Source organism: Ovis aries, chromosome 19, assembly GCF_016772045.2.
Source record: "Ovis aries strain OAR_USU_Benz2616 breed Rambouillet chromosome 19, ARS-UI_Ramb_v3.0, whole genome shotgun sequence".
NCBI classification, from domain to species: Eukaryota; Metazoa; Chordata; class Mammalia; order Artiodactyla; family Bovidae; genus Ovis; species Ovis aries.
Genome location: NC_056072.1, coordinates 49,513,428 through 49,541,223, shown reverse-complemented (window position 1 = coordinate 49,541,223; position 27,796 = coordinate 49,513,428). Strand labels below are relative to the sequence as shown.

Sequence of the window (27,796 nt, the reverse complement as noted above, 5' to 3'; positions counted from 1 at the left end):
TGACTGAGAAGTCAGGAGAGCTACTGGTTAGAAAAAAATTGGTCTAGTGACCAACCTCCTTTATCTCTGAATGGTCTCTATACAAAGTCTTTTATTTAGAAACCAGTTGTGCTTCATTCACACCGCTGGATGGCACATGATAGAACTCTTGCTGGAGTTTCTACTTGGAAGTGGCTGTGCCGGACTACACACTTCTAAGTAACCGTGGAAAGATCTTGTGGGTTTTCCTTTGTGCATAAGCTGTGTTTTATGGGGTCAGTGGTTCTTCCTGTCTAACAGGAGAAAGGAGGGGCTGAGGCTATGAAGACTCCCAGTGTCCCATGGAATTTCCAAGAGATGGCCCTAATCTCATTTCAGTTGTTTCATCAATGTGTCTACTTTCAGATGAGCAATCCTTTCCTAGCCTCTGTTCCTAAGCTGTACCAAATGGTTGTGTGACTGCAGCTTTCTTGGACATTTTCTTTAGAGGGGAAGACTCTAAAAATGTCAGAAATTAGCAGAGGTACAGGTCTGTTCCTCCATTCTCTCTTTTCTTCCACTCCTGAAATTCCTAGGAAAGAACTTTATTCTTACATATTTAGGCATCCAGACTTCACTCTAAGGCCTCCTTCCCCTTGACTACAGAAGAGTTCGCAGCAAACCAAGCCCGCTACTCTCTTAAACTTTTCTTCTTAGCTTGATCTGGCTAAAATAAAACCACGGGCAAATATGCACATTGCCCTGAGGTTAGCAGGATTTTTCTCTGAGTCCATTATAGTGACAGTTGAATGACAGTATAAAGCCAATGCAAGACATGGAAGTTTCTAAACAGCAGTACTTGTTGAGAGGAACTGTTCTTTTCCTCTGTCGGGAACTTTCCTCTAGTGCCTAGTTGCAAGTATGTGTCAGGGACTAACAAAGAAAAAATTGGTCACGCAGGAAAGTGCTACTTTAGACAAAAGGATATTTTGCTACTTAGAGATATTTGCAGAGGTTAGTTTTAGAGTTTCTACTCTTTCCCCAAATGTGAATCTTCTGTGTGCCTTCCAAGAAAACAGGCCTTGTCTAATTTAGTAAAATGTAAGTTCATTTCTTTTTTTTTAATGTATTTTAATTTTTAAATTTTTATTGAAGTATAATTTACAATGTTGCATTAGTTTCTGCTGTACAACCAAATGAATTAGCCATGCTTATACATATATCTACTCTCTTCCAAACTCCATTTACATATAGGTAATTACAGAGCACCAAATAGAGTTCCCTGTGCTATACAGTAGGTTATTTGTTTTTTTTTTATTTTAATTTTATTTTATTTTACTTTACAATACTGTATTAGTTTTGCCATACATCAACATGAATCCATCACAGGTAGGAAAGTATTGTTGCACATTGAACATCAGACCAGATGTTTAAAACTCTTGATTGTCATAATGCCTGTCCTTCTGTTACAGGTGCAACAACGAGAGTGAGTGGTCCCAGATCCATGAGAATATCATCCGCAAGTCCAGCGCCAAGTACTCTGCCCCCAGTGCCAGTCACGGTAAGGTGCTTCTCTCACTAGAAGACTTTGTGTTGCGTTTGCAATTGCTTATCATACACACCTTAGTTTATTTGTGCTGATCAGTTGCCAGATATAAAGTTGTTTCCTACAGACATTTATTCTCCTTTTCAGGCAGTTTCTATTTCCTTGTGTGATGATTTGAAACCTTCTCTAATTATTAATACTTCTTTAAAAAAAAATTTTATTGGAGTATAGTTGATTTACTGGAGAAGGCAACGACACCCCACTCCAGTACTCTTGCCTGGAAACTCCCATGGACAGAGGAGCCTGGTGGCCTGCAGTCCATGGGGTCCCAAAGAGTCAGACACGACTAAGCAACTTCACTTTCACTTTTCACTTTCATGCATTGGAGAAGGAAATGGCAACCCATTCCAGCATTCTTGTCTGGAGAATCCCAGGGACGGGGGAGCCTGGAGGGCTGCCGTCTATGGGGTCACACAGAGTCGGACACAACTGAAGCGACTTAGCAGCGGCAGCAGCAGTTGGTTTACAGTGTTGTGTTAGTTTTAGGTTTACAGCAAAGCGAATCAGTTGTACATATACATATATGCACGCTTTTAAAACTTCCTTTCCCGTTTAGGTCATTACAGATGTATTGCATAGAGTTCCTTATGCTATACAGAAGGTCCTTATTGGTTTTCTATTTTATATATAGTGATGTGTATGTCAATCCCAATCTTTCCTTTCCCTCCTAGGATCCATAAGTTTGTTTTCTACATCTGTGACTATTTCTGTTTTGTAAATAAGTTCATTTGTATCATTTTTTTAGTCTCCACATATAAGTAGTATTATATAATATTTGTCGTTCTCTATCTGACTTATTTCACTTAGTATGGTAATCTCTAGGTTTATTCGTGTTGCTGTAAATGGCATGATTTTATTCTTCTTTTGACTAATACTCCATTATACATATGTACCAAACTTTTTTATCCATTCTTCTGTCAGTGGACATTGAAATTGCTTACAGGTCTTGGCTGTTGTAAACCGTGCTGCAGTGAACATTTAGGTGCATGTATCCTTTCAGATTGTGCTTTTCTCCGGATATATGCCCAGGAGTGGGATTTCTAGACCATATGATAGTCCCGTTTTTTAGTTTTTTAAGGAACCTCCATATTGCTCTCCACAATGGCTGTACCAGTTTACATTCCCATCAGCAGTACAGGAGGGTTTTATTTTTTCCACACCCTCTCCAGTATTTGTAGACTTTTTGATGATGGCCATTCTGATTGGTGTGAGTGATGAATACCTTGTTGTAGTTTTGATTTGCATTTCTCTGATAATCAGTGATGTTGAGCGTCTTTTCATGTGTTTTTTGGCCATTACTTCTGACCATAGTGCATTTTCTGCTCTTCCTGTGGTGAATTCCTTGTGCTTTGATAGGTAACTTGAGTTGCAGTTCGAATCCAGAGTGAACAAAAGTGTTGCAGGGTTTGTCACATTGTGAAGTCTGTGTTTTCCTGAACAAAGACTACATACCCAGCCCCCCCCCCCACAAAAGACACATATTAATATCACTTTTCAGTGTTGGCATCACCAAGGAAGCCTGACTAATGAGAATCAATGATTAGTCTGCCATTATCAGTCATTTGGAAACTGAAATAGAAAATCTTTATTTCAAAGCAGCTTTCATCTTAGTTCAACTTCTCCTTTTTTTCCTGCTTTTATTTAAAAACTGTGTTCAATATGTATCTAAATCTTGGTGTAATTGTACATGTTAGCATTAATTCTAAACTGAATATGAAATGTTTGATTAAATTAGAAGCACTGTTTAAAAATCTATAAGACCTCCTGAATAGATATTTTTCCAAAGAAGACATACAGATGGCCAACAGACACATGAAAAGATGCTCAATATCATTAATTATCAGAGAAATGCAGATTAAAACCACAATGATATATCACCACAAACCTGTCAAAATGGCTGTTGTCAAAAAGGACACAAATAACAAACGTTAGCAAGGCTGTGGAGAAAATGGAACCCTCATATCCTGTTGATGTAAATGTAAATTGGTGTAGCCTCTGTGGAAAACAGTATGGAGGATTCTCAAAAAACTGAAAACAGACATATGACCCCACAGTTTCACTGCTGGGTATATATCTGAAAAAAATTTAAATGCTATTTTGGAAAGATGCTCGCACCCCAGTGTTCATAGAAGCATTATTTATAATTACCAAAGTATGAAAGCAACCTGTGTCCGTCACCAGATGAATGGATAAAGAAGATATAGTGGCCATGTATAAGAGAATGGTACTCAACCTTAAAAAAGAATGAAATTGTGCCATTTGCAGCTGCATAGGTGGAGTTGAAGGGTATTAGCCAAGTGACAAAAGTTAGAGAAAGACAGAATACTTAATGATATCACTTACATGTGGAATCTAAAATGTAAAACAAACTAGTAAATATAACAGAAAAGAAACAGACTCAGATATAGAGAACAAGGTCTTGCTTTCCAGTGGGGAGAGGGACATGGGGAGGGGTGAGGCACCAAGAGGCACAAACCACTGTGCATGAAATAAACACACTACAGCGGTATATCAACACAGAGCATATGGCCAATATTTTATGATAACTACAGAAAGAACATACCTTTGAAAGCTGAGAATCACTCTGTTGTACACCTGATACTTACATAATATTATACATCTACACCTCAATTGCATATAAATAAAAACATGTGAACTTTTAATATACTCTTAAAGATAACTATCACATTTATATAGAACCATGTTTCTCCAGATAATTTTTACCTTGAAACTATTTCATAACTTCTTTTATATAACCTTCTTTGTTTTAATGTTATAAACCTGTTATAAATACAAAGTTGCCCTTGAAAGTGAAAGTCAATCAAGTCATATCTGACTCTTTGTGACCCCATGGACTATACAGTCCATGGAATTCTCTAGACCAGAATACTGGAGTGGGTAGCCTTTCCCTTCTCCAGGGGATCTTCCCAACCCAAGGATTGAACCCAAGTCTCCCACATTGTGGGCGGATTCTTTACCAGCTGAGCCACAAGGGAAGCCCAAGAATACTGGAGTGGGTAGCCCGTCCCTTCTCCAGAGGATCTTCCTGACCCAGAAATCAAACTGAGGTGTCCTGCCTTTCAGGCAGATTCTTTATCAACTGAGCTATCAGGGAATCCCCCAAGTTGCTCTTAAATGACAGTGTAAAGCCACTGCAAGGCATGGCAGTTCTTAGAGTTGTTGAGAAGAACCTCTATCAAGGTCAGCATATTTTCAGCTAGGAGGGTCCTCAGAGCAGTTCCAACCCAGAGGCTATAAAGTTTGAGATGCTCAGCTGGGAGTACTTGAATTCTCTAAAACTCTGTAGCGTGGGGTTCCTCAGGGCCTCTCTCACTGGTTTTAAGAGCCCGTTTTTCCTCACACGTGCCTGGATGCCAAGGAGCTACATACACGCAGTGTGCTGGAAGGTAAAGGGAGTTCATATCCCTCACCTAAAGCCGGACTAAAGCAAGAACCTTACTTTTTAACAAGACAAGTTGCAATTTGGAAGACTGTTCATGCCAATATTTATAGTGTTCTCTGCTGTATTCATGTATTTTATTTATAAAAAGCTACCCTTGGCTACAAGTTCTGAAGCTATGGTGTATTTAAAACATGGAAAACATTTTAAAAGAGGGATAGCAGTAATAATACATTAAAAGAAACAACCAAAAAGCAGTTTCCACCATCACCTAACAAGGTTAGAATGCTGAATTTTGTCTTCCTTCCCAGAATGACCAAAGTTTCCATGCCATTGTCAGCATCTTATGATTTTTGTCCATGACTCACAGACACTGGCCATGTAAACAGTGTTAGAAAAGCACCCCGCCCTCTGTGCTGGGAGCACCATAGGCTTCAGAGAGCCTCAGTTAGGACGGCCCTACTGAGGGCAGGTCTTCTTGCAATTGTGGAAAACCTGGGAGGAGAAATAGGCTGCTTTTCTTTGGAGTGTGTGTCTAACTGCATCTTGGCCAGGCTTAACTTGGAAGCTGTTTTGAAATCATGTTTCAACTCCCTCATTGAGTAAATGAAGAAACTGAAGCTCGATCAGATACTTTAGTGGCTAAACCAGGGAGCCCAGGTTTCGGGATGCTGGGGAGCAGACAGGAGGGCACCTTGATCTCCCAGATCTCAGTCTGAGTTTTAATAGAATAGTCCTCTGGGTTTTTGAGATGGTTTTGACTTAGATTCTTTTAGGTTTCTAGAATATCTCTTCAGAGTAATGTATACTTTCTGCCTCAAAACTTTTCTCAAGAAAAATGCTGAATTTTGCACATTTTTCTCTGGGGGGAAAAAAAAAACTCTTCATGTGTTTTCTAGAGTAGAAGTGTGATTCTGAGTTAAAAAAAAATGCTTTTGTTTTTGTAGGTCTTATCATTTCTCTGCAGCTTCTTCGTGGAGACATGGAACAGATTAGGAGAGAAAATCCCATGATATTTAATAGGGGATTGGCAATTACAAGAAAATTGGGATTTCCTGATGTCATCATGCCAGGTAGGCAGAACCTCTTGGGGCTGGGGTGGGAGAAGGGTTAGGAGAACGGAGTTTGGTGCTCCCCTTGTGAGCAGGTGGCAAACCACACTATGAGGAGCCCCGCAGCCATTGACAGCCTCTGCAGCCAGAGTCAGGGTGCTGACTGCAGTCTGCAGCCAGTGGCTCCTCTGGCTCTTGTTGGCATTTGTTCTTTTCCGGAAGCCCCCACATACCTTCACCAGGGCAACACAGCACAGTCTGGCTCTTGAACCTTTTTGTCTCCTATGGAGACTGGATGTTAGGAATCAACACAGAGCTCCTCAAAGGGATGCCTTTTTTACACTCTTCCCTTCAGTTACATATCTTAGAAGAGAATCCCCCCATAAGAACATCCTCTTTAAGGAAAATAATGCCTGTAGTGTCAGTGAATCTGGTTCATGTAGGAGTAGCAGATATATTTGTATCAGAAAAATGAATCATAACAATGAAAACACCATACCATATCAGGAAAACGGATTGGCAAAATGGTATAGGTTAGGCAGTGTGAATAGTACCACCTGGCCAGAAATTGTCCTAACCCCTTTCACCTAATGCCCAATGGAGAGCCAGGGCAGAAAGTGGGAATGCATTGGCTCTCAAGTGTGGTTCCAGCAGGTTAATCCAAAACTCATGCTTCCTAGTGAGGCAGATGTGGGTCAAGCTAGAGCAGTGGATCCAAACAGGCCATCAGAACCAGGGGGCTGTGGGGAATGAGGGAAGAATAGAGGCGTGGCTCTGATGGATGGGAGGCAGTCTGGGACCAGAGAAGATGGGAACAAGAAGGAAGGAAGAACAAGGAAATAGCTCCTTGTCTGGATGAATTACAGGAGGCATGACCCTACCTTTTCCACTGAGTTTCATTCAGTGTTCTGCTAAAAGCTTATTTGCTTTTATTTAAAAGAGCCAAGCCAGGCTAGACTGAACTGATAGTGACCAGTCTAAATAATCACCTCTTTGGAATTCTCCATGGTCCTGAAAACTCCTCTTATTGGAAATACATGCCAGCATATACCCAGGGGAGAGTATGGCCTGAGCATACAGAAGGCCATGTGATGGATTCCAGCTGTCCTTCCGCTCCCCACATTATGCCCAGACTTGCTTTCTGTCACTTTTATTCTTTCTCCATAGACACCGTGACTGCAGAGCAAGCTGCTGTGAACAGCCTTTGTCTCTTGCTCATGCACACAGGAGGATCTTTTGAGTGACAGTCCTAAGCCATTTAATCAATTCCTTGTCAATTCTGTGTTTATTTTTAAATGTTTAGAAGACTCCATGCTTATGAAAGACCCTCATCTAGTTGTTGTGGAGGGTGATGTCCTCCACAGGACATGTCTCCCATCCTGTCCTGACAGTGTTTCTCAGCCCTCTGTGACCCTAGTAATCAGGAGAAGAGCCCAGACATCATCCCTAGCTTCTTGGCAACATGTCACTGAAGAAATAATTGGTGATTACCAAAACTGATCTGATGATCATTTTTAAATGAGCTATCTAGGCTCATGATATAGAGTCATATATTCTGAAAGATATGCTTGAAGTCCTTTCTCTCTTTTAAGAACTAGTTTGTCTAAGATTTGGACATTGCCTTCCTCTTAGCCCTCACACAGTCATAGAATCAAAACAAAGTGAGCAGAGACTAGAAAGAAACAAGCTTCAGTCAAAAATCTTTCAGCAGACTTTAAATTCAAGAGTTACAGCATCCATACCTCACCTGTGGAAAGAGATCTTTTTGTGAGCACTCTGAATCTGTGTGTCATTGGCACACAGGTTGATAAAGGGCTTCTGAGAAAGTTGGATATGACGTTGGAAGTAAGCAGTATCAGTATCATTGGTGAGGCAAGCGGAGTGTCAGGAGCATTTCCTCCACTGGGCAGCTGAGGTGTCACCATCTGATTTGCCCCACAAGACAGAGACACTGGCAGTCCTAGGGTGTCCAGACTGGGGCTGTGAATGTGCTCTTTGCTGAGTTGTTTGCCCTTGAAGTATTGAGTGCTAGAGCTGAAAGTGAGGATTGATTCACAGGCAGGAAGCAGTCCTCTCTGTGTCTCTCCTCTCTTTTACCTTACCTCCTCTTGAGGAAAGAATTTTTTTTAATGTAAATTTTTTTATTTTAATTGGAGGTTAATTACTTTACAATATTGTATTGGTTTTGCCATATGAAACGAATCGAGGAAAGAATTTTTTGCACAGATTGCCACTCTTCAGATTGTGTGCTAACAGCTGACAGTGCCTTTAATGCCCCCAAAAGATACCCTGAGAGTGGGTTTGCCCTCCTTGGGTGAGGTGATAGGGCTAGCCCTGAAGGTTCTGCTAGATCAACAGGAAAAGTGTGCAGCAGTGTTTCCAGGTGTGGCCCACCTGTCCTGGGAAACCATGTCTGTGACGGGAAGTCCCTTTGTGAGGTCACCTTCCACCTGCAGCTGGTCCACTCTTCACCCGTGGGAATATTGGATCTGGGCTGCAGTGGTCCCTCGGCCCTCATGGTGCTGGTATGACTGAGTTACAAGCAATTGCAGCTTCTTGACACATGGTCATGAGAGAAATGAACAATGAAATGGATTATGTTAGTAACTGTGAGCATTTCAACACTGAAGTCTGAGAAATTAGAATACATGGAAAAATTAGAATGGTTCATATACTGTGGCTCTTATTTTGAAACTACCAGCATTTGGGAGAAACTACTAGATACTCATTTGGAGAGGTCCTTTATGTCAGATGGCCCAGACAGGTCCTTGTCAAAGCATATTGACAGAGCTTACAGGTCTGAGTTACAGCATCTAGACAAGTTCTAACCACACCAGTATCTGACGCATGATTTCAGAAAAGGGCTTTCCAGTGGTCTTCTGTTGCTTTCCATGAGTGTGTAAGATACACCATGTGACTGCTGTGAACAGGAGATGTGCTGCTGTTTGCCACAGCCAAGGCCCTGACTGCATAGGCATCCAGCTGTGTTCATGACTCATGGTAGTGAGCACGAGGCAAGACCACCATTGCTCATGGTGTTCTGGGAGTCGCAGAGAAGGCACATAAACCCAGGAAAATCCATCCAAGATTATAGAAGAATAAACCAAATGGGAACTTAAGCCTGATTTTGAAACTGAGCACCTAATAGCCTTTTGTTGGTTTATCGCCATATTTCTGTGGGTAGTTCCTCCTTCCCTCCCAACTCATTTTAGTTCATTACAGAAACTAATAACTCTGCAACACACTTTTACTCCTTGAGATTTTTTTCAAGAAAATGGAGAGGAAATACTGGAGCAGGGCAGACGTTTCAGGTGAATGAGTTTTCTGTGACTCACTTGTCAGCATTAGCCCAATTAGAACTTTTAAGAAAACCGTCAGCCAAAAGACTGTAAACTGAAAGGGAATGATTTAAAACCTCTTGCTCAGGAGTGGTCTGTGCCCTCCTCCAAACCTCGTCTAAGCCAGCAGGGGTGTGCCACCAGCTTCTGTGCAGTTTTCTAAGTGTCAGCTTTCTGGGAGAGTCTATTCCCTGGAGTCAGTAGGAATGCAGAGCTGTCATGGCTCTGTGGGAAAGAAACCTTTTAACTTGTTTTCTAAGCCTTGAATTTGTAAGGTTATCATTTACTGTGGGCATTATGGGTCAAGTTTCATATTAGTTAAATGAGCTTCTCTTTTGTGAGAAGAAATCTGCCCTGTGATTTTAATATATTCTAGCTAATGGCTAAGTTTTTTTATTTCCCTAAACCAGTATTGCTCTAACTTTAGTATGTATCAGAATCACCTGCAAGGCTTGTGAAAAACACATTGCTAAACCCACCCCAAGAGTTTCTGTTACAGGAGAATTGCGGTGGGACCTGAGCATTTGTATTCCTCACAGGCTATCAGGTGATGGTTTAGGGCACACTTTGAGAACCGTGTCCTAAAGAGTACTCTGCTTTAGGGATGCTTTGCCCCTCTCTGAATCAGACCTGGTACAAGCTCCTCTCTGGGTTGCCCTGACCTTGCCCTTTAGAAGGCAGCTATGCTGGCATGGCAGCCCTCAAGGGGGCCCCCCGACTCTTGCCCTTGTGCTCAGAAATACACTCTGTCCTTTGCTTTGACCCCTGATATAAAGTGCATGCTTCATCACCAACCTGCAAGTGATGTTTTTTTCTCTTTTCCTGTTTGTCTTAATTGTTCTTGTTTCTCTCTGTGCTGTCCCCTCATTCTCGCCCCTTTCTTTCTGGTGCAGAGATGAAGATAGTTGGGTGTAAGTTCCTGCTTTTGTGTGTCCTGTCTGCTTTTGCCTGCTTTGTTTCCATCTTCATTTGTTTCATGGAATGTTGCAATACTGGGGTGGGGTATCATTTACATTATTAATCCTTCATCAGCCTCACCTTTTGGGATAACTGACAAAATGTTAGGGAAGCTACCAGCCCAACCTAGAGACTATGTATTACTTTAGGTGTTTATTAAGATCAGAGAAAACTAAGGACATGTTGGAATATTTAAAAAACCTTACAAAGCCCTAGGTGAATAGATACAGGAAAGGATTTTTATGAGACAAATCAGCTATTCCCATTGAAAAGAAAATGAGTAGGGCTTATCCCAAGCTGCAAAGAATCAGAAAGGCAGAAAGCTGCTCTTATCAGCTCTGCTGGACACATCTCATGACTTTTGAAAGAAAAGTTCTTCTCAAAAGAGTGATGACAGTATTTACCACAAGTAGACTCAAAAGACTGTGGTCAGTCTGAGTGTCACACGAAGCTGTGGCCGTATCTCTAAGGGATGGTTTAGGAATGATCACATCTGGTCCCACAACGGGTTGGAATATCCCCACATCCCTGACCCAAGAAAGGAATAACCATACACAGTGATGTCACTCCGTGCCCATTCCTGTCATTCTGTTAGAGCAGAGAACGTCACTGACTTTGTAGCAATAGAAACCAATGGAAGTGTGACACTGAAGACTTGGTTAGAGAAAGAAAGAACCTGTCTTTCCTGGGTACTCTAAAGAAATCTTCCCAAGAGCCTGTTTTTTTTTTAAGTCTCTTCCTCAGAATAAGAGCTACTCCGGCATATAAAACTTTGGTCACATGTCTGAAACTGTCCATACAGGATGGTAGTTAACATCTCCACATCTCCGTGAATGCTGTCAGGAGACTCCTGTTCTGCCAAGAGATAGAATTGGCCCCATCCCGAGCAGGCTGCAGTGTCTCCTTGGAGAAGATGTGTTCTAGTTTTACATGGTCTTAAGGGAAAGAAAGCACTATCCACAGAAGCTCTTTCTAATCCTGTCTCAAATTGGACAAGTTCTAAATAATATAGTAGTTAACACTATTATCCTTGAACCCAGAGCCTCACATGTGGTGTGAGTCATTTGTACAGAAGGAACATGAATGTAATAAAGAATCCAAGCAAGACGTAGTGCCCCCCAAACTCCAAGTAAGGCTGGTGTGTCTGGCAAGAGACAATCTTGCTAACAGAGACTCTGGTGCCTGAGCTGGACTTCGAAGACTCTGAAACCTCTGCAGACTGCTTTCAGAGGAGACCTGCAAACATGTGATGAGCTGTTTCTCCAAAGTCGCACTTGGATGCAGGTCTTTGGATGATCAGGCCCGGCTGCTGAAGCACACGCTGTTCCCTCTGCTGGATGCAGCTCTGTCCCAGTGCTTCCCAGCCCCTTGGGATTCTGGTAGCTGCAAAGCACTGCTTCCTTCTGAGACCTCTCTGTCAAAGGACCCCAGAATGTTTCAGGCCAATCCCTGACATCGTCAGACGGCCTCAGGTCCCTGACCTGGCTCCCTCCCCAGCAGCTGTTTTGTGTCAACTTCTAGGAATCTGGAGTGTTGCTGGGTAGTGACGCTATTCTGGACAGTTGAACACTGTATCAGCAAACTATAGCCCATAGGCCAAATCCAGAAGCCTTTCATACTGTCCGCCAACTCAGAATGGTTTTTTACGTTTTAAAAGGGTTGTGAAAACAAAGAACATGTGGCCCACAAAGCCTGAAAGGTGCTTACTATCTGGCCTCTTCCAGAAAAAGTTTGCCAGCCTCTGCCGACTCTTAAGTCCCTAGTTCTCTGACATGCAGCTGTACCAACAGCTGTCACTGGCTTCTGTGTGAAACGGCAAAAGGGACAAAGATTATTTATTCTGAAGCCCTCTTACAAGAACAGCCTCATTCATTCATCTTCCCATTCAAGAAACTCTGTTGCGTGTCAACTGAGCACCAAGCATTCAGAGATGTAAGGCATTGCTGATGCTCTTAGAGGCTCTGCCAATCTTTGGAAGCAGAGGACACCTAGCAAATGGAATCAGGGCTGCCTTCCACAATACATACTCCCACTTGCTTCCAAAAAGCCTCCCCCTCTCCATACCTGTCCCATCAATCCTCCATGCTGCCTAAGAGCTACCCAGTTCCACACCCCCAGACAGACTTCACTAGCATCTTCCCAGCAGACCCACACTTTATGGTCCCCTGATGTTAAACCCTGGAGAGCATCGGAGTTACCTGATGCTTTTTAAAGATACAAGTACACAAGCCCCACCCAAGACCTACTAGAATCTCTAAGGGTGAATATTAGAAATCTAGTTCTAACAAGCTCCCTAGATGATTCAGATATACGCGGTGGTCTCCAAGCTAATCACAGAAACTGCTGCTCAGGCCTTCTCTTTCCCAACCATATTGTAAGGTGCCTGTCCTCATGCCTCTCCTGGTAATATTTCCAGGCCACTGGTGCTAAAGTTTACACAAGCCTCATGGAGACAGTATTAACCCATGATCCTACTAGTAGTTTTTGTAAACATGTAACGTGCGATCAGGATAGCTATGAACAGCGGGGACCCTGGGAAGCTCTCTGTAAGGCAGGCCTGGCTCATTAAATCCTGGAGCTCTTCACATTTGTTACTTCTAGTTCCTTGAGAATTAGTGGAGAGTTCAATTTAAATGATCCTCCAGAGAGCTTTTGAGGAGAAGGCCCCAGCTACATTAACAGTTACAAAGAGCTGTTTTCAAAATTGAGGCCATAATTTACAAAATTGCAACTATTCTGACTGAGAATGGCCTTGGTTCTAGGCGGATCTATTCTCTAAATAAAGAAGAAAGATCTGATGAAATCAAGCTGCTTCAGTGTGTAACTCAGAGGGTACAGTTATGCGTATTTACACATTTTCTAGATGATCACAAAAGGCATTCTATTTACATAGAAAATTTTAAAAGACTAAAACCTGTAAGAATATCTAACTCAGTCCTTCATTTGAAATTAGCATTCTGGTTTAAAATACCCTGGAGAAGCGGCTCAGAAACTATGAACTCACTCTATAAAACCAAAACAGACCAAATTCTGTCATTATCCATCTGTAAGATGATGTCCAATTTGATGTTAGTATTTTATATCGTACAATGCTAGGAAAAGTTTGAAATGTTCCATTTAGGGACATACTTACTATAATATGTTACCTTTTGTATAGAGCCACAGAAATTTAAAATGCTTGTACAAGCTAGAATACTGTTGCTGGTAGCCAACATCTGCTTTGAAGAGTCACATGAATTGTCTTGAGAATAACTTCCAGAGAGTGCTGATTTAAACCAGGGTAATTTTAAACAAAGCACCTATTCTTTAGACATTAAAATTCTCTATTCACTTTATGCCAGATCATCCTAGAAATTGAATAATTACTTAAGTTCCATAGAAAAGCTAATATGTAACTAAGAAGCTATTATCAGGAGAAAGCTCTGAGGTGTCTGTTCCAGTTTTTAAAAATTTAAGGTGTAACCAACTCCGATTTCCCCCATTATAATGGCAATAACCTATAGTTAAGTTCCCAGTAATTTTGAATTTTACTTTCAGGGCTGATTTTTTTCATCCTCTGTTCTGACAGTAGCAAACTGACGCATTTGAGTTTTCCTTCTCCTCCTGCTCGCCTTCCCCACCCTACCTGCACACGAGTGCTCTTTTTAATGACCTGCTGCTGCTGCTGCTGTTGCTAAGTCACTTCAGTTGTGTCCAACTCTGTGCGACCCCGTAGATGGCAGCCCACCAGGCTCCACCGTCCCTGGAATTTTCCAGGCAAGAACTCTGGAGTGGGTTGCCATTTCCTTCTCCAATGCAAGAAAGTGAAGGAGGACCCAAGTAGGATTGTTCAAAAGAGGAAGATTAAAGTTCTAGACTCATCAGAATTCAAAGTAGAGGTTCTGCTCAGCCCAGGAGGAGAGTCTGTGCAGACTGCAAGGATGGACCCCCTGAAGTCGGTCCCACCTGCTCAGCAGTTGCATTTGCGTGTGATTTTCAAGAATGCATTTTCCTCTTCCCTTCGTGAAGCCTCAGGGCTATTTGTTTAGGGAAATAGCTTTCACATGTTAAAGTTCTCTGCATTGTCAGAGAATAATCGGTCCTCATGGACTGCTCTTTTGAGAGTATTATGTGACAAAAAACACAAGACAGTACTCGTAGGGTAGGAAGGCAACATTAAGAATAGAAGGTTGGACATGAAGACCCCAAAGCCCAAGATATGGGCCAGTCTTAGTCTATCACTGTTTCATGTGTAAGAGACACTCAGACACCCACAGTTAGAAAAGCGGGCAGTGCGGAAAAGAGGCTCTCATTAAGTACCTGGCCAAACCAGAAAGCTCAGTAGCTCACCGAAAACAAAGCCTCTTTATGTTATTGTGATCCCAAGTAATGAGCAGACTTAGATGTGCCAGTTTCTCTAGAAACTGAAGTGGAAAGACTTTGCTTTCTGAATTGGTTTGCTTTGCAAGTTAATGAATTGTTCCATTAACTTTCAGTTGATCTCTTCAGGCTGCCAGCACATCCTCACTTTGGCCTCACCTGGTTTCCCTTTGTCATTTTCTTCCTTTGAACATTCCCTCCCCACCCACCCCCAAAAGGCTTCATTTTTTTTTTTTTTTTTTTTTGCAAGTCGAAAGCCCTTCTTTAGTTTGTGTTAAGTAAAATTGGTCACTTTGTGGGTTTAGAAGCTTAGAGCAGCCCATATAAGCTCCTTTTATACATGAACAGACAGTTCCATCCCCCCTTAAAGAAAAAGGCGTTTGAGACTTGGGTCGTTTCAGACTTGCAGCTGGCTCCGCTCCTGCCCGCTCTAAAGCAGCCAGTGTGGGCTGCAGGGGCTGGACTCAAAGCACAGGAGCCCAACACTGTCGCCCCAGTGTCCAACCTGCGCTTCTGGGGAGTCATCTGCTCCCAGAGCACTTGCTACAAAAAGAAGAAAACCTGACCATCCAGTGACCTCTGTTGACACCCCAGCAGGGAATTTAACTAGGTAAGCCTGCAGAAGGAAGGAGCAGTGTATCCTCTAGGCAGACTCAGAAAGATGGAGGGCTGCCAAAAGAAAGGTAGGAAAGAGGGAAAGAACGAGGAATTAGTGGTTAAGACATAGATACGATTAAAGGAAGTGCTTTTCCTTTTGATTGTAAAACCTTTCCTCTTTTGGAGGATTAGATTACAGCCATTCTCTTGGAGGGGAGAGAGGCTGAGCAGTCCCCTGCAGTCTGCCTTTTCCCACCCTAGCCAAGCTGTGGTGAACAGCATTAAGATTCAGACTGAGAGGGCACATGACTAACCCACCTGAGTACTGCTGCACTGATATTGGTGGAACGTCCATTGTGATTAACCAAGCTTGGAATGCCCTGAGCACCTCCCTGAACCCTGGAGGATCCAGATGCTAGCCTTGTCCTCCACGCACATGGGGCACAGCGGCTTCTGCAGTCATGAATACGTGGCACTTCTTTCCCCACAGGTGATATCCGCAATGACCTGTACCTCACCCTGGAGAAGGGGGATTTTGAGAGAGGGGGAAAGAGCGTACAAAAGAATATTGAAGTGACCATGTATGTGCTTTACGCAGATGGTGAAATCTTGAAGGTAAGGTTTGCCAGTCAGTTTGAAGTGGCAGCTAATCCTGTAATAATTTCAGTGTTTCTGTGGACTTCGTCCAGAGTCCCATCCTCAGACCCATCCTCCTCAAGAGGGACTGAAATCACTTCCTAAGACTCTTCTCCACCTTAGCTTCTCTTCAGGGAAACCCTGCAGTATGCTCTGATAATGACTTCCAGGGTCATACAGCCTTTTCAGAAATTCTTCCTAGTGTCTGACCTGAATCCTTCCTGTCCTCATTTAGACCTATTCCCTCCAGTTCTGTCCTACATGTTACTTTTTCAGCCACATGTCTAGCATCCAGCTGCTTAGTTTTGGTAACTGTTATTAGGTCCCACTCTTTTGGACCTGTTATTAGGTCCTAGAGCTAATATAGAAGGTTATATTTGCTCTTTAGTAAATGGGTATACCCACTTGCTGTTACCAGGTTATGTGACAAGGAACAACAGACTCAGGCCCCCAAAGGTGGTTTCCAACCAGTGCAGCACAAGGACCCTCTGACACTCTTGATTAAAAAAGAAGACCTGGAGTGCTGTTTTCTGCTTTCGTTATGTCAGTTTTTCCCTCAGTCAAGTCATGGTCAAGTCCTTGGCAAATGAGAAGGCATTGTTTGCATGCCAGATGGTAGAAGGCAAATCAGTCTTTTACAAACCTTGCTTCTGTGTGTCGACAACAGCGTCATGAGGTAGGCAGAACAGCAATGATCATCCACATTTTACAGAAGGAAAGAGGTAAAGTTAGTCACAGTCATCTCTCAAAGCTATTTAATAGAAAGAAATGGAGGGTAGATGTGGTATTAGAAACAGAGATATGTGTGTCATTAAAAAAACCCACCTCAAGGACTAAGGCGATTCTTGTTTGCATGAATAATGTGGGGGTCAGCAGAGCTCTCAGCTGTTCACTCTGCCCTGTGTGGACAAGGAGCTGCTCTGGCTTGTATTGCCTGCAGCTTCCCGGGGGGCGTGGGACTGCATTTTCACAGTAATATTTGGAAACTAGGGTCAAGTTAAATCTGGTCTGCCTTGGTTATGTCCAAGAACAGTCAGCCACAGGCAACATAAAATGCCAGTGCACCTTTGGGCTGAAGATTAGAAAACCGGTTCTCTCCATTTTGTTATTTAATTATTTCTCTGATCTGGAAAGCTCTGTGTACAGCTGACTTTGCTGAGTCCATTTCTTTCTTAATGAGGATGAAGAGTCTGCCTTAGTGATTCAGATGGCACCACTCAGCTTCCTTCAGGTGAACTGAGTGGTGTGTGTGGTTGCCTCTGCTCCAAGGAGAACAAGGAGCACTGTGACTGCTGGCTCTGTATGCCATCTTCACAGTTGCCCCCAGAGTCTGAATTTCAGTCACCTGATAGATTTGGCCTGATGGAAAAATAAGACCCTCACAAAGGAAGAAGTGAAATGTCCGAGTGACAGAGAAATCCAAGGGACGCCTCCAGTAGGGTGGCATGTTGCTCTGCTTCTCTGTTCCAGGACTGCATCAGCTTGGGTTCAGGAGAGCCCAACAGGAGTTCCTACCACTCCTTCGTCCTCTACCACAGCAACAGTCCTCGCTGGGGAGAGATTATCAAATTGCCCATCCCCATTGACCGGTTCCGAGGCTCCCATCTGCGCTTCGAGTTCAGACACTGCTCCAGTGAGTGAGATTTCTCTCTCCACATTGCTTTGAGAATATGAATATAACTCTTCCTTCTCTGGGACAGAAATAAGAGTTCTTACTAGTATCAGGGCAAGAAAATGAGGAGTTGTGTACGCAGAGGTGGGATGTCATCAGAGACTGTTTTTTGGACAGTGATCCAAAAATGTGTGATCTGGCGACTTCCTTGGGTCCAGCGGTTAAGACTTCACATTCGGTTCCAGGGTCGTGGGTTCGATCCCTAGTTAGGTATTGTAACAAATTCAATGAAGACTTTAAAAATGGTCCACATCAAAAAGAAATATTTTTTAAAAATGAGATCTGATGTTGTTGGCCTTTTGTAGTGTCTGACTTGGACAGTGGATAATTGCCAGAGTCATTCCTCTTTGGGGGTTTCCTTTGTATATAGTAAACTCCTTAAAGGGCCCCTGGTTTATCAAGACTAGCCATGTAGTTTCTGTTTGGTTCTAGGTAGCCTGTGTACCTTGCAATATAAATGGAAACTCAGCCTAGTACATTTCTGATCCTTCTTGCCATCAGGTTGCTACCTATTTAATGAACAAAGTAAGGGACAAAGAAGTAAAGCACACAAGGTGATAAGGAAAAAGGGAATTTCTGTTGGAAAGGGAGGTGTGAGGCAGAACAACTCATGCTTGCCTCTGATTGCAGCAAAAGACAAAGGGGAAAAGAAACTCTTCGGCTTTGCATTCTCACCCTTGATGCGGGACGATGGCACCACCCTCTCCGATGACATCCATGAGCTCTACGTGTACAAGGTACGGAGCCTCAGTCTGTCCCCCGCTCAGACCACTGTCACATGTGGTTCTCGGTCAGGAGGTTCCCCCGAGTGGGCCAGTGGATCTAGGGTGGGGTGCAGGTGGAGACAGCAGGGCACCCGTGGGCAGGCTTTTGTCTTTTCCCACAGATCACACCAGCAGGGCCTCTGTTTCCAACTTCCCACTCCACTAGTCGTGGAAATCTATTATTCAGCCCCTTTGTGCCATTACAGCCTTGGCTCGTACGTTTGAAGACCTGCCATTTGAGACTCTGATTCTGTCAGCTATCACAGCATAGCTGGTACCCAAAGTTTCCTGCACAACAGATAGAGGCCATGAGCTTCACCATGTTTTCTTTAAAAGGCATATGAGCCATTCTGGGGGAAGAAATGGAAAACGCTTTTAAAGTGCTTAGGAAGTACTCTTCTAACAGGACCTGAGGTCCAAGGTCCAGCCTCAAGAACCCAAAATTCCCTGGGACCTGATGTTTTACACGTGGCATGGTTCCAGAAATATTCTGTGTCCTCTACTTATGCCTACAGTGTGATGAGAATAGCACGTTTAACAACCACGCTCTGTACCTGGGCCTGCCCTGCTGCAAAGAGGATTACAATGGCTGCCCTAACATCCCCTCCAGCCTCATCTTCCAGCGCAGCACCAAAGAGTCTTTCTTCATTTCCACACAGCTCTCCTCCACCAAGCTCACCCAGAACGGTAGGCCAGGGTGCCCGCAGGGGGGAGCCCTCCACTGTCCCCACTTGCTGCTTTGTCTTGCTGATATTTATCAAGAGATAGAAATTGTTGCTTCTGCTTTTTCATGCCACAGTGAGGGGATTCTTCTCATTCAAAGCTGAAGGAATCACTTGGTAATAGCAAGCTATGGGGTTTTCCATGGTTTTACAGATGTGTCTGTAGCCTTGATCGCAGCACTCTGGAGGCTGTTTCACTGCTTCCAGCTGTTTCTGTCTCTCTAGATCCCACCCACCCTTGGCAAGGGGAGTCTAGGCTTTGCTTGCCCATGACATAGCCAGGGTTCACCATTTTTGGGGCTTGCTTCCTAGTGGACCTCCTTGCTCTGCTGAAATGGAAGGCCTTTCCAGACCGGATCATGGACATCCTTGGGCGGCTGCGTCATGTCAGTGGGGAGGAAATTGTTAAGGTATGGCTTTCACCCAATTCACATGTGCTAGCTGAGCAAGAATCTGGGCAGAGGGCCTTACTTCCCCTTGATTTCTGCCTATAAGCCTCTGAGAGCACTTTTTAAGGTATATAGTTAAGTGAGTAAAGTTATTTTTCTTTTTTTCAATTAGCTTCTTTCTTTAAAGTAGGTATCACATCAGGTTTATTACCTTTTAGAAACAATATTTAAGTTTTAAACCCTATTTTCTGGCTTGTTTTTCTTCCCAGAAAGCAAAGTGATAATTAAAGGGCAGCCTCTCAGAAACAATCCCAGTGTGGGCTGCCGCCTGCATGCCTCTAGGTCTCTGCTCGCTTCCTTTCTTCGCTTACTCTGTAAACCTCTACCACAAACCCAGCCTGGTGTCCTCCTGGCCCCACTCTCTGGATTATCTAGAAGAACTCTAAATATTCTCCATGAACTGGAACTCCTGATTTTGCCCAGTCTCTCACTTAAGAGTCCAGACCGGGGAGCTCTACCCTGCTCTCTGCCTCATGGGCTTTCTCATGTGCTTTTGTGACACTTCCCATCTAATGGCCTGAGCAAACTGACAGCAACACTGCCCAACCCCAGTTGTTACCCTTAGGGCTTCTCCACACCGTGTAGAAGCTAGGTGTTTGCCCACCTGACTTGAGCCCAAGAAGAATCCCAGGCACTTCTCAATGGTGAAGCCTGGTAGGCGGATTCTGCACAATGGACTGAACTCAACTGAGGAGAATGGAGGTGCTTTGGGTGATCAGCAAGAGCAGTGGAATGTAGGCTAGAGATTGAATTTCAAAAAGGCACCTTGTCCGTACGTGGACATTCTTGGCTCCATCATGGCAAGGATCAAATCTGTTACCACTGCACTGTCTGTACTTTTATTTTACAGCTCCATTGACTCAATAATACACAACACGGTGTCTCCAAATGAGGGATAATTTTAAAGTCTGTGTATTTCTTTGTACTTTTATGAAGTCTTGTATGAATTTTGTGTTAATTGATCAGAGTATCATAAATTTTTAAAAGAACTCTTTATACAAACAAGCTTTTGAAACTTTATACAAACTAGTTTTGAAACTTAAGATAAATTTACACTGAGGGCATTTTTTCCTTCTAAACATATTAAAAATTTCACCAGTGGAACAGACCACATACTATGAAAGCTCTGTGATCTTTTTAAGGTTGAGTTGTTACATTCCTGACAAGAGAACATCCTACCAGCATTTCTGGTTTTAGCATCAGTATTTGTCTCAAGCCAGCCAGGAGAGAATGTAAAGGGAATATGCTAGCATTTTAATTATTTTTTACTTTTTATTGGAAAATTTCAAGCATCCAAAGATGCAGACAGAATAAATAACCCTACATCTCCCTGTCATTCATCCCTGACTGTCATCAACCCCTGGCCAGTCCTGCCCATAAATCCCTCATCCATGCCTTCTACCTTATGTTGTTTTGAAGCAAGTTGTAAACATTATATCATTAAATTGCATTTTGAACAACAGAGTATTAGGTTTGATTTTTGAAGACTGGGAGCATCCATGAATATTTATTATTCTCTCCCTGGACTCTTGCATCTTAGAAAGAAAAAGACACTTGCTCAAAAAAAGAAAAATGTTGTCTCCAGATCTTTTACCCTCTTTGACAGCCCTCATCAGCTGCATTCTCTCTTCTCCTGGGATACTAGTTTCTAGACCAAAAAATAAGTTTCTGTAGGTAAGGCCTAGCTTGTCACATCCTTATCCAGATGTCCTCTACAGAGGTAGGTCATAGTAGACAGTAAGAGACTGCTGAATTTCGGGGTCCCAGGAAAGAAAGCACTTTTTCTCAAAAGTGAATTTGGCATCAAAATCAGTTATGTTGCCTTCAGGATTGCTATTCTTTGTGGGTGGTCTAAATTTTTTAGGTAATTGCTCTTTCCTTATAAGTTTAGCACTTCCCCAACAGGAAGAGCCTCTTTAGGTCTCTCTTAGGGCCCTTTGGGCTATAATCAAACACCGAAAGTTCACCTAGTTATTTCTTGGCTAGGTGGAGATGGAATACCAGGTTATTTTTAAGTGGTAGTTTGAGGTCTTAGGAGATGTTTGATTTTGTTTGTTTGGGAGATAAATTCATTGGTGTTTGAACGTCTGACCGTGTGTCCAAGGTCCTAAGACCTGAGCCTTCTGGTTTTTATGCTGTTGCAGTTTCTGCAGGACATCTTAGATACACTCTTTGTGATTTTGGATGATAACACAGAGAAATATGGCCTGCTGGTATTTCAGTCTTTGGTAAGTCTTACCTTTCCTGATTTTTATTGATTATTCCTGTCACATACTTTTTGAAAATCTGCGGAAGGCAGTTTATTTGAGTGAGTCAGCACATGATGCAGATGAGCCCAACAGGAAAGGGACTGATGAGTGTCACCAAGGAAGACCAACAACCTGCCTACCTGGCACATCTCTATATGAGCAAATCTGGACCTCTGCTTTGTGGTTTTGATACTTAGTCTCATACTATCGCAAGGTTGCTGAAATAGTGACCTACACCAACAAAAGGCCCAGAGACCAATAAAGGAAACAAGACAGCTCGTTTTCCACTTACAAAGTAGGATACAGAAATTTTCTGGTGGTCCAGTGGTTAAGACTGCACCCCCAGTGCAAGGGGCCTGGGTTCAATACCTGTTCAGGGAACTAGATCTCACATGCCACCACTAAAGAGCCTGTGTGCCACAGCTAAGACCCAGCACAACCAAGTAAATAAATATCAAAAACAAAAACAGAGGATAAGCAGAGACTCTCTGTGCTGGTCTGAGCATCACACCCTCTCCCTGTAAACAGTTGTCTGGGAACCAGAGTCTCAGAAGGTTGCTCAGTGAGAAAAGACAGTGATCTGAATATTCAGTGTGTTTTGTTGAACATGTCCAGTCCTTCAGGAGGGCTATGTGTTCAAGGACAACCAGATACTTTAAAGTCTGTATGATAGATGAGCAGCAGATGCAAGAGTTAGAGTGGAATTTGGCAAAGTTTGTTTCTCTGGCTTTTCTTCTTGGCTCCGTGGCCAACCAACCCTAATTTCCGAAGGGTGCAAGCTTCTGTAGGATGATTTGGCTCAGAGGACAGTATTTTTTTCTCTCTTTTCCAAGTTTTTGAGATACCTTAATGTTTGTGCCACAACACAGATATTGTTTTGTCTTCCCTTGGTCCACATTGTACCACTGAGCATTATTGTGAAGAGAGAAGGTCAGAGTCACTGGTGTTGACAAATGAGTCCCATGTCTGGAATGAGAGGCCAGGGTTGTTAGCAGTAGAACAAACATGCCAGAAATACATACCCGGAATGGCAGTCTTACCTCCCCTGGAAACACTGGAGAAAACACTTGTAGTTTGCCATCCCTTGAAGAATCAAGAGTTGTTTCCTTCTGGGGGTAGGTTTGAGGCCTCCACTGAATTCTGCTACACCTTGTCTCTCCCAGGTATTCATCATCAACCTGCTCCGAGACATCAAATATTTCCACTTCCGACCTGTAATGGACACGTACATCCAGAAGCACTTTGCTGGAGCCCTGGCATACAAGTAAGTTGCATTTGGCATCATCATTAGGACTTGTGTTTGAATAGAAAGGCAGGCTTTTGCCATTGAGAATGATGTTAGCTGTGGGCTTTTTGCTGACGTTTTATACTATAGTTTATTACATAGTTTTCATGCTTTTCCTTCTAAGAAATGATGGAAGAGCTGCTAAAAATATCTTGTCTTTTCAATGAGAAGCATGTGAATAGCTAAATATAGCATCCACAAATAAATATCAAAGGAAAGAAAAGACAGTCAATAAAAGAGATAATACAAAGAGTAAACATGGGAAGCACTCACAGGTTATCTAAAGCCATTAGAGCAATTTTAAAAGTTGCCATATTAGTCTATGGAATGAACATAAGTTTTGAAGAGGTAAAACCTGAAGGGTAGTGAAGCTGTGGAATCACTGGACTCTGATACTTTGATGTCACTTTGGAGAGAGCAGGCACTGTGCTATAGATTTTACATGTGTCATCTCATTAGAATTCACAGTAATTTGAGATGTACTATTGCTGCCTGTATTTTAAATGAAGAGAGTGAGGACAGAGAGCTCACATAACTTGCTCAAGGATGCAGAGCTCGAGACTGATATGCCCCAGATGTGAACCCTGCTGTCTGCAGAGGGCCTGTTCTCTTGACCTCTGAATTCTTCGGCCATGTATATGTGCAGACTTTCTGACCCTGTAGTCGCATGCCACTCAGATAACTTGGTCCTAAGGAAATAAGATGATTGGGATGGCAAGGAGAGGCACATGGGACCATACACCTTTATTCAGAGCCTGCTATTTACTAGTCATTGTTGTATATTCTGGAGACTTAGCAGTTTTCAACAAAGAAAACACACATCCAGCCCATGACTTTGGGAAAACTTTATTGTAATCAAAAGAAATGTGTCCCAGGGGAAGTGGGAAAGAATGACTCCAACTGCTGATTGAAATGTGGCATCTCTTGGTCAGGAGTGTTGTCTGGTCTCAGGTGGTCTAAAGATTCCACAGCTGTGATGAATCCATCGCTGCATTCTAGCTTGTCAGCAGTATATTATTTCCTCTATGGCTAATTTAGGACTGCAGGTATTTCAGGCTGCATTGCTTTTGGATTAAAGTGGGGTTTCTGGACTGTTCTTTTTCCCAGGGAGCTAATCCGCTGTTTGAAGTGGTACATGGACTGCTCAGCAGAACTGATTCGTCAGGACCACATTCAGGAAGCCATGCGGGTAATGTCCTGAAAAGGGCCCACCCCTGCAGAACTTTGCAAGTAACCTCCGTGGAGTAGAGTGCAGGACAAGTGTAGACAGTGTGGAATGACTGCCTTGATCCACCTAACTGCCCTTTTCTCCCTTTGATTTTGCCCTAAAAGGTCTTTATTCCTCATCATTGTATCAGAGAGCAGGAGGGAGGGATGATGTGCATGCAGCTCGTAGTCATCCCCACTGCCTCACTTCTACCCTTAGTGTCAGTCTTTGCTTCCCCTGGCTAAAGTAGCGTATCTCCTTCTAAGCCAGTGTTGGTTAGAAATAAGCCAACATTGATTAGAAATAAGATTATCTAATACTTTCCCCTTCTTCAGTATTTACTGAACACTGTATTTTGTATAACTTTTTTAAGTAAAAAGAACTGAGTGAATGTACTGTATGTGGATATGTTGAGAAGAAGGTAATCTTAAAGCCATGATCAGGCAGCGCTTTGCAGTGCTGGGCAGCTCGCCTTTCCAGGGGACTGTCCACACTGTGAGTTAACTACACTTTCTGGTAACTCGTTTTCTCATGACTGCTGCTTCTGCTGTAGAGAACCACCTATGAGAATGTTGATTTCTCTCTTGCTCAGCAGTTCTCCATATTAACTATTTTTAAAAAAAAAAACTTGTATCCTCTGAGAACTCACTTAAAGCAAGTTCATGGTTTCTTTCTTTCCTTTCGTCCCTGTCTTTTCTTGTTCTTGAGTCACTTGTTTTAAGTTGCTTTTTAACCATGTCTTTCCCACCCTTTCTAGTTAGTAATAAAAGAAGAATGGCAGCAAAGTAGATCTGCTTTTTCTCTGTCCTGTTTGAATATCTCATCATCTGCTCTAAGTACTAGTGGGCCTGTGCTTGTGTTATTCGTGTGGTAACAGTTCAAACACATGTTCTCCTAAGTATCATCAGTTTAAAGAGGCAAAATCAAATCATAAATCTGTATTTTCCCTGCCTGTTCTCAGCACATTCTGTAAAAACCTGAGGCCGCAAGTCTCACTTCTGACCTTCATGCAGTATGTGTTAGCTGGGCAACCAGCATGTCATGGCTGCCGAGATGCAGAGAGGAGTAAGACTGCCCTCTCCCCTGGAAGAACACATCCCCTGTGTCCTAAAGGGAATTAGGCTCAAACACAAGTGTAGAACAGAGTGCCAAGTGTGATGTGAGGGCAGGACCTGGGTTCTGTTCTTCTCTGAACCCCAGCACCTGTGAGGTTCCCTGCATAATTGAGGGGTACACATGGAGTTAAATGCAAAAAGTTCTGTGTGAGTTCAGAAATTAATTGCTTAAGGCCTTGGAGATGGTATCTTAGTTTTCTTCTAGGAGTCATTCATTCAGCCAATATTGCTTGATACCTGCCATGTGTCAGACATTGGGTTACCCACTGGGTATTCAGCAGGAACCCACACAGAAAGGTTCAGCCTTGATAGCACCTCCATTCACGTGGGGAAAAGGCAGACAATAAACGTGTCCAACAGATAAACCATAGAAAGATAAACATACAAAGTCAGTGAGGAAAAAATTAATTATGCTATTAAAGAAATAAATAGGATCTTGGCATAGAATGGCTGGAGAGGAGGTTTTACTTCACATCAAGAGTTTAGGAAAAGCTTCTTTGAAGAGGTGGCCAGAGCTCCATATTTCATCCTTGCATAAGTTTCTCCTCAGTGCTCCATGACTCTGCCTTTCCAGTGTCTGGGAGATCTTTAGCCTTTCTTTGATTAGAATGTGTAGAATCTTGAATTCTCTTAAAAGAGAATTATTCAGCTCATAAGCATGGGCCAACCTCCAGGGGCTCCTCAGAATCAGATTCTGCTCCCAACACATGTTATGGGAGTTTTGTCTCCTGTCTTATTCATAAACTGTTGATGGCAGGTGTCCTGGTCTGGGAGAGGATGGTGAATGGGTGTGTTGGGTCTGCCAGCTCCTGTGCAACTAGAGGCTGATTTTCTCCAAACTGGACCCCTGGTGAGATGGCTGGCACATGTCAGGCGCCAGCTGTTTCTCAAAGATGCAAAAGACTTCTTAAAGTACTCTTCCTTCTTGGAATAAATTTAAGAGAGGTTCTTATATCATTGCCTTTGTAGCCTTTTATTTCTAGACCTGAGAAAAATGAGAGAAATTTAATTTTCTTTTGATCCTGTATCTTCTTGAATTCAGCTGCTTCCATAATAGTCTATGGTTATTCACTTCCATAGCTACATGAAATAATTTGGCAATTCTCTCAGTACATAGATACTTACTGTCAAGGACCATTTGGATTTTTGAGGAAAGGTTTTAAAAATTAAAGTAAAAAACATTTTTCTAATTTAAAAAGATTAAAGTACTTCCCTACTATGTATAAAAGAGATAAGTAATAATAACCTGCTGTATAGCACAGGGAACTCTGCTCAATACTCTGTAATGGCCAACGTGGGAAAAGAATCTTAAAAAAAAAAAAGCATATATATATATATATATATAAACTGAGTCACTTTGCTATATACCGAAAACTAGTGTAATACAACATTGTAAATCAACCACATGCCAATAAAAATTTTAAAAAATACTAAAGTGCTTATCTCCAAAGTTGGAAATGTCCATCTCTCAAGGTTAGTGTATAATTTGCTGGTACTCTACCCTTCACTCCTTCATGTGTTAGTTCCTGACCATCTTTATGTGCTAAGTTGTTTCAGTCATGTCCAACTCTTTGCAACCCTATAGACTATATTTGCCAAGCTCCTCTGTCTGTGGGATTCTTCAGGCAAGAATATTAGAGTGGGTTGCCATGCACTCCTCCAGGGGAATCTTCCTGACGCAGGGATTGAACCCACATCTCTTATGTCTCCTGCATTGGCAGGCGGGTTCTTTACCACTAGCGCCACCTGGGAAACCCATCTTTAACACCTCTCTATCCCTCTTTCTCCCACACCGCCAGGCGTTGGAGTACCTTTTCAAGTTTATCGTGCAGTCAAGGATCTTGTACTCACGTGCCACCTGTGGGATGGAAGAGGAACAGTTCCGGTCCAGCATCCAAGAGCTTTTCCAGTCCATCCGGTTTGTGCTCAGTCTGGACAGCAGAAATTCAGAAACACTCCTTTTCACTCAGGTCTGTGAGCTGCAGGAAAGTTTTGCTGCTGGGTTCTTGTCTGTCTTAGCAGGTGGTTTCTTTGTCCCCTGGCTTCCAGAGTCAAAGCCCTGCCAGGTTTCTATGTTTTGGGTAAGGGTTGAGGTATAAGGAAATACCTGCTAGAATAAAATGCTGTTTTTACTTCAAAGCCAACTGTGTCCCAGCTTCCAAATATAGAACAGCCCCGTGTCTTTATGGTGGAGAAGAAGCTTAACTTTGCCCTCTTTTGGTCAGATTTATTTAGCTGCCATACTATTAGTTGTACATGAACATCTTACTTATAAAGGATATTCAGAATGCAAAGAGAATTTTATTTCCTAGTCACTGTATTAATTTTAACAACTTCAGGTTAGTATTGATCCATTCTAGAAGTTCAGAGTGAAATTGGTTGAAAAACTGCAGAAATAACTAGAAAACCTTGGCTAAGAATTAGGATTAG

At 42.7% G+C, this 27,796-nt stretch overlaps 1 protein-coding gene across 9 annotated transcripts in view; it reads left to right on the top strand.

The window, feature by feature from the left end:
• The window catches only part of DOCK3 (dedicator of cytokinesis 3), a 292,652-nt gene that overhangs the window by 197,056 nt on the left and 67,800 nt on the right, over positions 1–27,796 (top strand). For all 9 annotated transcript variants that reach the window (XM_042236152.2, XM_042236151.2, XM_042236154.2 and 6 more), the window contains 11 exons: positions 1,431–1,519; positions 5,912–6,037; positions 15,758–15,882; positions 17,374–17,536; positions 18,206–18,312; positions 18,855–19,026; positions 19,374–19,471; positions 21,655–21,738; positions 22,923–23,023; positions 24,152–24,233; positions 27,166–27,336. In XM_042236152.2, coding sequence (XP_042092086.1) covers positions 1,431–1,519; positions 5,912–6,037; positions 15,758–15,882; positions 17,374–17,536; positions 18,206–18,312; positions 18,855–19,026; positions 19,374–19,471; positions 21,655–21,738; positions 22,923–23,023; positions 24,152–24,233; positions 27,166–27,336 — 1,318 coding nt within the window. The remainder of the gene's footprint in view (positions 1–1,430; positions 1,520–5,911; positions 6,038–15,757; positions 15,883–17,373; positions 17,537–18,205; positions 18,313–18,854; positions 19,027–19,373; positions 19,472–21,654; positions 21,739–22,922; positions 23,024–24,151; positions 24,234–27,165; positions 27,337–27,796) is intronic.